The following is a 13,464-nucleotide window of genomic DNA, read 5'->3' as shown; positions in this document are numbered from 1 at the left end:
CCCTTAGGGGGAACCACCACACCTGAGATATCCCAGTTTTCAATTGCCACACATGGGTGTGGGACCAGCATGCTCCTCGTTTCTTCCCCTCCTACCAGTTTTAATGTGCATTCTTCTTTATAGCCTTAGTTGTAGGACTTCTGTTCAGCTATATTTCAGGTGGTTAGGAATGATGGTTGTTCTATAACTTAGCTGTAATTTTGAGGTGGTTGTGGGAGGTTCCAAGTACTGCATTTACCTACATAGTTATCTTGATTGGGACCCTATCAGTGATTTCTTGAACACTTTTTTTTAAATTTTCATTTCAAGAACATGGTTACTAATTTTTACAGACAAAGCAAGGGAGAGAGATACTATTGAAAGAAACATCAATGTGAAAGAGAAACATCAATCAGTTGCCTCCCATAAGCTCCCCAATTGAGGTCAAACCTCTAACCTAGGAATGTGCCCTGACTAGGAATTGAACTTGCAACTTTTTGATGTATGAGATGATGCTCCAACCACCTGAGCCCCCTAACCAGGGCACATTTTTATTTCTTAACATCTTAAGTCACTTTCAATTCTCATAAAATGTGATAAATAATGGTGTGTCCCTCACAGGTGGTTGTGAGAATTAAATTTATGTGGAGGGCGGCTGCAGTGCCTACTCTGCAGGTAAATGTGAAATAATGGAGTGCATGTTATACAGTTAGTAAAACATCTAGAAAGGGCCATGGAGACTAATGGTAAACTTTCTGCCAACTTCCCTGAGGGCTGTCTTTGGTGGAGGGAGGAGGCCAGCAGTTGTAGAGGGCTCTGAGCCTGTTTCTACTGCTCTCAGAAAATACCCTCAGCTTTCATCTACTTTAGGAATTGGACTTCTTAATCATATATTTCTTTGGAGGGAAGGAACTGCTGCAAAATAATAATTTTTAAAACTTTCAATTCATTGATATAGCCCAACATCCTTAACCGATAATATAAAACTTGAAGCCCAGACAGGCCAAGTGATTGCCCTAGGGTTAACACAGGTGGCAAATCAGAAGTAGAAGCTGGAATGATAACCATTAGGTAACAGTGGAGAAATTCTAACAAGTAATGAATAAATCTGATAACATGTATTTAATAATTTTCCCTTTTTTTCTTGATCACCTACTTTTTTCCAGGCATTGTGCTAGAGTTTTAGCACAAAGAGGGGGAGAAAATGATAAAGTCCTTTACTTAAGAGTGTTTGCAATCTAGTGGGGGAGACATAAAAACATAAATAAGAAATTACAAGTATGGAAAGTACTATGAAGGAAAAATACAGGATGCTCTTAAAAAATTGTACTATTTCACTGAATGTCTAAGAAGTCCTCTTCAAGGAGTTACAGTTGAAATTGGAAAGAAATTTAAAAGGGCATCTTTTGAGATGTGGGAAGCCAATCCAGGGAAAGGGAAGAAAATGGCAAAGTCTCCAAGGTCAGAAAGACACTGGTGTGGAGAGGCCCTGGACAGTGGCTCATGAAGATGGAGACTAGAAGGAAATAGTGGCAGGTATTGGTGGGGGAGAAAGTGGAGTTTGCACATAATGGGGAGGTGCTGCTTAAATCCTACGGAGTATCACTGAATGGTTGAGGCAGGGGTCTGACAAGTGTGGCTTCCCATTGCTAACTTACTATTCCAGCAGCTTGCATAGTGAAAGTGGGCAGTGGTGAGACCAGTTAGCAAGCTCCAAATAATGGTGGCCCAGCAAATGGTCTGAGAAAGAGGAGAGAGGACTGGATGCAAATTTACTTAGGAGGAAGAGGAACTGCCATCCTCAACTGTGTGCTATTGAATTGTATCTGATGTATTACTTAGGATTAGTTTAGACAAGATCAAAAGTTTGTTTATGTTGATGGACAACTTTACTATATTTTAGAATCACAGACTGGAATGTTTTCCCTTTAATATAAAAGGGATTTGGAAAATGAGTGGAAATGGGTATGTATTTTCTGGAAATGACAAGACTACTAGAAAAAGTTTTTATAGAGAGAGACACCTAAAAGGATCTTTCATCAACAATTTAGGGATGGATGTAGATATCAATTCTTTCTAATGCCTTTGTAAGCATTTCCCAAAGTACAAAGACTTATACACATACCTACACAAAGATATACACCCTAGAAAACTAATATGCATGATTTACACACACATATACATACACACACATATATACATATTCATGCATATATATGAGATAAGCCAGTAATATGTTTACATTAACTTGGAACAATGCAATGGTAAGACAAAAGTCTCTGACAAGTTAGATAACATATTTAACTCCTAAACAAGTTATAAAAAGAAAAATCAAAAGGATGAATTTTTTTCTTCAGAAGTAATGTTTTACACTAAGATAATAAAATTCCTCTTATAACCACAACTTTAATGAGCTCAATGCAAATTTCTAGCATGCATATTTAGAAAAAGCATGAATAGCACTAACAGAAGTTCCACATTTGTTCTGACAAGCCTGAAAGAGCTATTATAGACATCTCCTTGGTATTCCTGAGGATTTTCATCTACAGTGGCACAGCTGTCACATGGGTTAGAGAAAATACTAGGCTGACAATAAAAATGTGAAGACTTCCTGTGGGTTTGTAGTGATGAATTGTGACAAATACTGTGTTAGAGTAGATCAAGGGAAGAATTCCTTCAATTTGTCATACCAAGATCCCAAAATGGTTAGGAAGGAAGCTTTGATAATCAATCTTAAGCAAGGTTATTAAAAGGACACATTTTTAAAGTATTTTTAAATTTCTTATTGTTTATTCTATTATAGTAGTCCACATTTTTCCCCTTTTACCCCCTCTACCAGCCCATCCCCTAGCCCACAGTCATTCTCCTCTCTGTTGAACATATTTTAACAAAGATTTCAAAAGCATTGTGACAGCCGGTAACAAGTAGAAAGAAAAAGAAAAACATGTCTGTGAATATTTTACGTTATAGCTGTAGACTCAGTGTATACTACAAATGTCTGCCAAGAAATTATTGCAATAGTCAAAAAAGAGATGGGATAAATATGCAAAAAAATAACATCTTGTCTAGAATTCACCATCTTGGTTTTTCTGAATAACCATTAAATACATCTCCATATGTATTTCCATTATATATATCTCCACATATATTTCCAAAAGTAGAGATCTAAAACAAAAAGCAGACATAGTTCAGGATACACTTTCAGAAATGTTTTGAGAACTAAAGGGATTTTAAATTTTGAAATTCACTGATTCCCTGTTTCTACTTGTCAACACTACTTTGAGCTGTCAACTTTGATGGTTTGGTTGCTTGTGATCTTTCTCTCCAGGAATTTAGCAGTATATACATAGGAACTAAAAGTTTAATGGGTAGAAATATGGTCTAACAATTGTGATTAGGGAAACAAGATCATGGGGAATGCAGATTCAGAGGAAAGAACTGAGTGTACATGAATGAAGAGAAAAGAGGGGATAAGAAAAAAAAATGATGGGATGGTCATGTCAGGGAAAGGGCATTAATCCGATAAACTACTTTATACAAATTTCCCAAAGCTGAAGCCTATTACCATTCATGAATAACATTTTGATTATTTTTCCCTTACTTTTGTTATTCTGTTAGATGCATTAGATCTTTTCACTTACTATGTCTTTGTATGACTGAAGATTTATGTTTTCTGTATATAGATGTTGGTGTATCTGTGAACTATAGAAAGAGAATTCCCTCCAATCTTTGAGACCTGTACATTGCACATACAAACTTCCTCTCCTATTCACACAACAGTCAGAAGTAAGCATGGATCCAGAAGAGTAACTAGAAGTCTGTGTGCCCTCAAAAGAGGACTGAATACAGAGTAAAAGAAACACTTGTGATAGGCCATTTGATTAAGTTCTTGAGTGTAAATTCAATCAATTTAAACTCAGTTTGAAACTTTAGTATAAGTAAGTTTTGAGGACTCCCAGTCAAGATGGCAGCATAAGCAGACATGGCTCACCTCTTTGCACAACCACACCAAAATTACAACTAAAATATAAAACAACCATCACTCAGAACCATCAGAAATTGAATTGAATGAAAGTCTGACAACTATGGAATTAAAGAAACCACATCCATCCAGATTGGTAGGAGGGGCACAGACATGGAACAGGCTGGTCCCTCACCCATGTGTGGTGGATAAAAATTAGGGAGGATATCTTGGGAGCAAGGAGGTACCCTGGGATGGGTACTACCCCACACCAAGCTCCCCATCCCAGGGTTCCAGTACCAGGAAGATAAGTGTCCACAACCTCTGACTGCAAAAACAAGTGGGGATTGAATTGGTGGAAGAAACTTCTGGAGCCCCAAACAATTTTTCTTAGAAAACCCACACACAGACTCACCTACTCAGGCTCATTTCCTTTGAGCTCTAGCACTGGGGTGGCAGCTTGAAGGGCACTGGTAGTATATTGGGAGAGGCTGAAGTGCCTGGCATCAGGGTGAACAGAAGCAATTGTCCCTTTTCTGAGCCCTCACCTGGCAGAGGCACAAAACTGGCAGGCTGGTGCCATATTTGAGACTCCATCAACCTGGCTAACACTGTTTGACCTGACTTGAAGAACCCCAGAGACTCCGTCCCAACCAACTTATGGGCTCACCCATGCTGCTTTCCAAATTAATGGCTGGTCTTGGCTCATGTTTCACACCTTCCTAAATCCTCTCAAACAAGTAACAGCTGGCTTCAGTGAGCCCCAGGGCTGGCACTAGCCTAAATTCAAAGCCTGGATTCACCTGGGAATCTCTAAGTCCAGCACAAGTAGCAGCCACCTCAGATTGTTTTATACCTTAGCCAGGATGATCCTGGGAAAACACAGGTGGGGTCTGACCTAAGCATGCACCACCTGGGAAACCTCAGAGCCAGCCCACCTAGTGAAGAGCTACACACCACATTGGACCACCACCACCCTGCCCCTGCACAGTTGATCCTCCATGGTGGGGGAGAGTGGTGGTAAGTGTTCACATTGAATCCTTGCAGCTGACTGGCCTGGGTAAATCCTTCCCATTGACCTGCAAACAGCAATGAAGGCTCAACTACAAGAGAAGGGTATACTTAGCCCATACAAAGGGTGCACCTCAAGTATCCAGCTTGGGTGATAGGGGAGGCTGTGCTACCGGACAGGGCAGGACACCTACCTAATATATTAGGTCACACTACCAAGATACGGAGTCAAAGCAGCTGTGACTAATATATAGAAACAAACACATGGAGGCTGCCAAAATGAGGAGGCAAAGAAACATGGCCCAAATGAAAGAACAGGTCAAAACTCCAAAAACAGCTAAAAGAAAAGGAGATAAGCAATGCATCAGGTGCAGAGTTCAAAATACTGTTAGTAAGGATGTTCAGGGAACTTAATGAGGACCTCAGCAACATAAAAAAGATCCAGTCTGAAATCAAGGATACACTAATTGTAATAAAGAACAATTCACAGGGAAACAACAGTAGAATGGATGAAACAAGAATCAAATCAATGATATGGAACACAAGAAAGCCAAAACAAGTGATCTAAATAACAAGTAGAAAAAGGAATCACACACACACACACAAAAAAAAACAAAGATAATCAGCCTTTGGGACAACTTCAAGAGTTCCAACATTAATATCATGGGAGTACCAGAAGGAGAAGAGAAAGAGCAAGAAATTAGAAATCTATTTGAAAAAAATGAAAGAAAACTTCCCTAATTTGATGAAGAAAATAGACATATAAGTCCAGGAAGCACAGAGAGTCCCAAACAAGATGGATGCAAAGAGGCTCTTAAAAGCAGCAAGAGAAAAGAAATTAATTACATTCAGGGGAGTTCCCATAAGTCTGTCAGCTGATTCTCTAAAGAAACTTTGTAGGCTAGAAAGGATTGACAAGAAATATTCAAAGTCATGAATAGCAGGGATCTATAGCCAAGATTGTTCTACCCAGCAAAGCTATCATTAGAATTGAAGGGTAGATAAAGAGCTTTCCAGACAAGAAAAAAACAAAGGAGTTCATCATTACCAAACCATTATTATATGAAATTTTAAAGGGACTTATTTAAAAAAAGAAGAAGATCAAACTATAAACAACAAAATGACAAAAAATACAAATCTATCAACCATTGAATCTAAAAATCAAACTAAACAAACAAGACAACAGAGACAGTATCATGGTTGCAAAGAGTGTTTTGATGGTTGCCAGATGGGAGAGGTGTGTGGGGGAATGGGTGAAGAGGTGAGGGCATTAAGAAATACAAATAGGCAGTTACCAAATAGCAACAGAGATGTAAAGTATGATATAGGAAATGAAGTAGCCAAAGAACTTATACGTGTGTTCCATGGACACGAACAATGGTGGGGGAGATTGCCTGAATGAGTGTGGGGGTGCTAGGTAGAAGGGGTAAAGGGGGAAAATCAGGACAAATGAAATAGCATAATTAATAAAATATAATTTAAATAAAGAAAGAAAGAAGAAAAAAGAAAGTGCATAATAATTTGCTCACAGTAGTATTTTTGAAGATTAAAATAATGCAAGGAAAAAGGACTCACAGACATGGACAACAGTGTAGTGATTGTAGGAGAGAAGAAGAAAGGTATAATGGGACTAAATGATAGTGAAAAAATACAATAAAATTATTCAAAAAAATAAAATAAAATAATGCAAGTGAAAGCATTTTTCAGCTTTGAAATGTTCCATATAAAGTGTTATTTTGTACTATTATATTCTAAAGTAACCTACTTACACTGAAAACAAAATCCAGTTGACATGTTGACTGGATTTACATGAACTAAGAGCAGATTCGTTAGTGAACAGAGGATTCAACCATCCTGGCAAAATCCAACACATAGTCTATACAATAACAATAATAAAATAAGGAATACATCTTAACTGAGTTTTTAATTCTGTTCTTGGAAAAATGCTGTCACCTTGTAGCCTTAATCTTTTGTCATCCTCATAACAACCATATTAGGTCAGTGCTATGTACCCATTTCACAGATGGACTTAGTGAGGTTAAAGAACTTCCAGAGTCAGAGAGCTCCAGTAGCAGCCCTGCACCAGAGCAAATCTATGTCTCTATCATCCTTTCTCTTTACCCCTAGGATAACATGCCTTTACTAAGTGAAATAAAAGTTTGACTTGAATTTTAAGTTTCAACTGCATTTAAATAAGTATATTCTCAAAGGAAAGAAGGGAGGGAAGTAGGTGGTAGGAAGGTGGGGAGCTGGAAAGAGAATTGAGTAGGGCCGGGCAGGAGAGAGGAGTAATGGGAGAGGATAAGAAAACAAAAAGGGAAAAGAAAGAAGAATGTCTTATACATTTTTGAGCAGCTTAAACAAATTCCACATTCTCACAGATATTATTATAGCAATTGTTAATTTTGATGATAATTAGAACCATAAAAAGTTTAAATCAAGACTTGAATATTTGTTCACACAGTTACCATCTGATAAGACCTACATTCTATAAAAACATGGAAGGAGAGATGCTGTGGTTTCTGTTTCAATTAAAATTTTTCCCACGTTACATATTTGTCCTTAAAATATAAATCGTAACATTATTGTTTTGACAAGCCTTTTCTAAAGCTCTCCTATGGAATGTAAATGTATAGGCCACTCAGGACTCTTCCTCTGTTCTTCCTCTAAAGAGAATCACCTGTAAATTTCCAGGACAAGAACATATGACAGTGTAATGCACACAGTGGAAGTTATGGGTGAATATTATATAGATAACATACGCACACAAAACCTGAACGAGCCATTCCCTCTTTAGTAAATAAAATATGATTACAACTGCTTCTAATGTCTCATATATACTTGGAAAGAGCTGACACTAAAAAGTCATTCTACTTTTAAGTATAAAGAGATTTTAAGTATAGAAGTATTATACTTGATGTTATGTTGTAAATGTACTGTTTTAAGATTTGAGGTTTTTAGAGCAGTTTTAGATTCATCATGAAATTGAGAGGAAAGGGCAGAGATTTCCCTGGCCAGATACACACAGCCTGCCCTGTTATTGGTATATTTGTTATTATTGATGACCCCAACTTGACACATCATTATCATTCAATGTCCATAGTTTACATCAGAGGTCACTTTTGGTGGTGTACCTTGTAAGGGTTTTCAAAAATGTACACTGACATATATTCACAATTATAGTATCACACACAGTTTTACTGCCCTAAAGATCCTCTGGGCTCCACTTATTCTTTTCTCCCCCCAAAATTCCTGACAACCACTGATCTTTTTACTGTCTCCATAGTTTTGTCTTTTCTAGAATGTCAAATAGTGGAATCATGGTTTATGCAGCCTTTTCAAATTGAATGCTTTCACTTAGTAATATGCACTTAGAGTCACAGGGAGTTTATAGGATCCTTAGGAAAGTTAAGAAAAAAAATTGCCTTAAATTTACCTGACATTCAATTTGCCTACTGCTATCGACTGAATTGTGTCCCCCACAACTCATATTTTGAGGCTCTAACTGCCAATGTGACTATATTTGGAGATAGGGGTTTCAGGAGATAATAAAAATTAAATGAGGTCATGGATGTATGGGACTCTGATCCCACAGGATTGGTGTCCCTGTAAAGGATAGCAGAGAGTTTGCCTTTGTTCTTTCTCTGTCTATACCATATGAGGACACAGTGACAAAGCAGCCAGCCATCTGCAAGCCAGGAAGAGGAACTTCAGCAAAAACAGATTTAGATTCAGCCAGCATTGTGATTTGGGATTTCCACTCTCCAAAAGTGTGAGAAATAAATTTCTGTTGTTTAAACCTCCCAGTTTGGTATTTTGTTATGGTAGCCTGAGAAAATGCATACACCTAATAAAATTGAAAAGTATTTCAGATGTTTTGCTGTTTTAGTTATTTTAAGGTGAAAATTAATGAAATAAAAAAATTCAAAAAGCCTTTAGAAAATCTAGTTAAAATATCTTTAAAATATTCAAAATTAGATACAGCAAAACCAGACATTTCAAGGATTACTTTAATATTTATAAAATACCATTTGCAAAACACAACACATAAAATAACTTATTCCTACAGAAATAAAACAAAAATACATTAAATTTTGTAATTCCAAGTTCATCAAAATGATCTTCCATAACTTGGGCACTGGAATATGCGCATGCACACATAAGCACACATGCAGTAGGACATCACAGTTACTTTTAAGAAGGAATGACTTCATGATTGCTCTTCCTTTCTTGTTGGGGAAAATATTTGGGTATTTGAAGGAAATGAGAAAACAGAGTCTGCACAATAATTAAAATAATGACCAAAGACAGAACCGGAAATATTCAGGAATTAATACATTGGCTGGGTTTACAATCATGGTAAATAAGTCAAGACTGTAAATTCAAATCTTTGTAAAACACATAACAGTTATGTTTGTTAATGGTTAGTAAAACACAATAATATCTTATAAATGGAAATTTTAAACGCAAATACTAATGCATGCTTTCATTAAAGTTTCTTTGAATGGAAATTTGCGGTATTTGTTTGTGGACATAAGAGGACACAATCCCAGCAGTCATGCAGTAAGGGCATAATTACCTGCTCAGGTTTGGTGGGGCCATTCACAGTGGCATTTTCAGGAGTGCTGTCCTGAGGTGGTTTCATGCATAGACCTTTTGCTGCATCTTTGAACATAATGTCTTTTTCCAGCAAACTATCTTGCTTGGCAATTGGCAACACCAGGGGATTGCTACAGGAAATAATCAATACTATAATTAGTCTTTTTGTAACATGGCTAGATCAATCATAAATTACCACAACAGAACACCTCAATTATAGATGTTTTTTAATCCAGGTAAGAAACAATTTCTCAATAGCACAGGAAAAAAAAAAAAGGGGAAATCTGAAAGCCTTCTTAGCCTTCCTATTATCTCCAAATTTCATTCAATTTCACATTTAAAAGAAAAATTTTTTCAACTTGAAGAGAATATGTTTACAAATATATATATGGCTGTAACAGACAAACCAATAAGCAATTTAAAAGCTAAATTTGACTCACATGATTCAACTAAAGGAATATATATTTTAATGTGAATCTTATTCATAAACCAGGGAAGGCAAAATTATACAATCACTTAAAATACAGTACCTATCGGATTTAAAATGCTATAGCATTACAGGCAATATTTAAAGTTTATAACTAAGTAACAATAGGTTACTAAGAGAAAAAATGATGGACATAAGAATGTAATATTACAAAAAGAATAATTTTTATTATTTCTACAGCTCAATCTAGCCAAAAAATAAAATAAAACTACTTTGTTTTTTCCTATAGACTGAATTGCCAAGAGAAAGACATTCTGTAATTTTCATAAAAATAAACACAATCTGTTGAATTTTCATTATAATATTTTTATATTAACATCTTAAAATATATTTTCCTAAATGTTACCACACAAGCAGAAATACATACATATTGAATCAGGTGCAATATATGTAAACGTAATTATTTTGTGTAGTCTGCAATAGTAGTTGTGATTCTAGTTGAAGCTCAAAGCACTTACTTTGGTTTTTTAAAATTCAAGTTTATTGAGTTATATTTACATTTACAATTCAATGAGTTTTGAATTGTATATATATTTTTAGTGGTGTAATCAACATAACAGCAACTGATAAAACTTTTCTCACTCCTATGTGTCTCTATGTGTACACCCTTTGGAGTCGATTACCTCCCTTCATCTCCTGGCTCTTGCAAACACTAACAATTATTTCTTTCACCACAGTTTTGCCTTTTCCAAATTGTCATATGAAAGGGGTATGTATGACTTCATTTATTTAACATAATTTTTTGAGACTCATTCATGTTGCTACATATAGCAATAGTTTTTTTTTTTATGGCTGAGTACTATTCTACTGCAGGATATAGTATAATTTGGCTATCCATTCACCAAAGTTTTAGGTCATGTCCATTTTTTGTCAGTTGTGAATACAGCATCTATATACATCCAAATACAGGTGTTTGTGCAGACATATGCTTTCATTCATGTTGGTTAAATATCTAGGAGAAACTCCAAACAGTTTCCAAACTGTTGTGCTATGTGGCGCTTCCCCCAGCAAAGCAGTGGAGTTCCACTTACTTCACATCCTTGCCAATAGTTTTAAAAACCGTTCTAATAAAGTGAGTTTGTGGTTTCTCACTAGGGTTTTAATTCTCATTTCAATGTGTTTATCTGACATAAGTATGACTGCTTTGGTAAAGTATAAGTTCAAATCTTTTGATTATTTTTTACTAGGTCTTTGTTGTCAGGTTATCAAGTTTATATATTTGGATTTAAGTCTTTTATCATATACACACTTGGCAAGTATTTTCTCCCAAGCTGTGTCTTATCTTCATTGTTTTAACAGTGTGTTTCAAAGAACATTTTTTCTCTTACAGTTTGTGCTTCTTATGTCTTATCTGATAATTTGGTTCTGAACACAAGATGAACATGTTTTTCCCTAGGTGTTCTTCCAGAAATTTTAGAGTTTTATGCTTTAGATTTAGGTCTATTATCCATTGTAAGTGGATTCTTGTACATGGTGCTATATATGAGTCATGGTTCATTATTGTTTCATATGGTTGTCCAAATGTTCCAGCATCATTCCTGAAAAGAACACTGTTCCCCAACCAGCTACCTGGACAGCCACGTTAAACATCGATTGACCATATATGTGTGGGTGTATTTTTAGGACACTCCATTGCATTCCATTGACATAATAGTCTATTTTTATGCCAATATTATTACACTGTCTAATGAACCATCATAGTAATGTTTTAATCAGGTAATATGCCTCATCCAACTTTGTTTTTTTTAAATTGTTCTAGATATTTGTGGTTATTAGCATTTTTACATAAATTTTAGAATCTCTTTTTCACTTTTTATAAACACACCTGTTGTAATTTTCATTAGGACTGTATTCAATTGATAAACCAACAGGGGAGAATTCACAAACTAACAATGTTAAATTCTGTCACCCATGAGCACAGTGTATTTCTCCACTTATTTTGATATTCATTAATTTCTAGCATCAGTATTTTATAGTTTTGGGCATGAAAATCTTGCAAATAACTTGTTTTATTTATTCTTATATATTCCCTATTTTTATGCTATTGTAAATGTCTTTTTTTAATTTCAATTTCCAGTTGCTGATTTTTAGTATACAGAAATATGAACAATTTCATATCTTAACCTCGATAGGGGAGGAAGAAAGGGATTTGAAGGGCTTCTTTCAGTAACCATATGTCTCATCATTTTGCAGCCCATCCCTATGCCCAGTCTTCCGGCTCTACTCTAGTCTAGGCAAGTAAGACAGACTAGTAAATGGCTACATGAAGGCCAGGCCTAAAGGAATACCAGAGTTAGCAAAAGAACTCACTTACAGAAATGTGAGGTCAGTTTTATTTCCTTTAAACTCTGGATAATGATGTTTTAAAGCTTTTTAGTCAGTGAAGATATTTTCAGGTAGGGGGAATATATGTTTCTAAAAGGCAGCATGATATATATAGCTGCCACATGCACACATTTTTGAACCAGAAATACTACACAGCTTGATGTCTGGCTCTGCCACCTCGGGCCAGTTATAAAACCATTGTGAAACTGGTTTATAAACCAATTTGTAAAAAAGGCTTGTAGTGAGGGGTCACTAAATATAATACACATAAAGGGCTTAACACAATGACTATGGCAATAGCAAGCAATAAAATTAGCTGTTGCCCGAATGTGTGCAGAACTGCATAGTGTCTGGTATTTTACTCTACTTACAAGCTCTAACAGGTTAGCCTGTTACTCTTTCATGGATGGGTGCAGAAGACAAAAGATTCCTGGATTAGAGACAGAGAACTTTACTACTCATTGCAAACACAGTATCCAGAGCTTTATGTTTGCACAAGTTCTTTCCCCTTCCAATGGAGGGTAGGAGTGAGTACCACAAGTGGAACTAAATGGATACCTACACATGCAGCATGTTATGTTATAGGAGAAAAACCTGGCCAAGGGCCAAGTACTTTCTGAACAAGAAGCACGCATTGTACCAAGGAGCAGACAACCTAGTGCCCTCCTTTGGGAATGAGTGCTTTGGTCTCTATGACCTACTTAGTCACCTGTGTGGCTAACTACATAGGCCTCACAGTCTGACAAACTGAGCAGGAACGTGAAGGGTGCTCAGGGCACATATCTCTCTCAATAATGTGCTTATTCATTTTAAATATTTACTATAAAAAAGAATGCCATAAAGCTTATGACATTTTATATCTAGGTCTGCTTGAATCTAGTGATAAGATATCCATGATTCCCAAAAAAGCCTTTTTTCTTCCATGAGAAATTTAGAACAATGCCTGTCTGCTCAAATGTGTATTCATCATTCTTAAAGCTCCCCAAAGTGCCCCTTGTGCTTCTTTGATATGATCCCTTCAAATATTTGAAAACAGTTGTAATTTCCCTATATTTTCTATAATTTAAGTGAGCCACTTAAACATTGCAAAACATTAAATAAT

At 36.1% G+C, this 13,464-nt stretch overlaps 1 protein-coding gene across 3 annotated transcripts in view; it reads right to left on the bottom strand.

Moving 5' to 3' along the window:
* The window catches only part of MYO16 (myosin XVI), a 627,599-nt gene that overhangs the window by 331,596 nt on the left and 282,539 nt on the right, over window positions 1-13,464 (bottom strand). For all 3 annotated transcript variants that reach the window (XM_045821913.1, XM_045821912.1, XM_045821911.1), the window contains exon 10: window positions 9,531-9,681. In XM_045821913.1, coding sequence (XP_045677869.1) covers window positions 9,531-9,681 — 151 coding nt within the window. The remainder of the gene's footprint in view (window positions 1-9,530; window positions 9,682-13,464) is intronic.

The sequence above is a fragment of the Phyllostomus hastatus genome, unplaced genomic scaffold (genome assembly GCF_019186645.2).
Source record: "Phyllostomus hastatus isolate PE091 unplaced genomic scaffold, TTU_PhHast_1.1 phas_scaffold_46, whole genome shotgun sequence".
NCBI classification, from domain to species: domain Eukaryota; kingdom Metazoa; phylum Chordata; class Mammalia; order Chiroptera; family Phyllostomidae; genus Phyllostomus; species Phyllostomus hastatus.
Note: the sequence above shows the minus strand (reverse complement) of the source record. Positions and strands in the feature narration are given on the sequence as shown.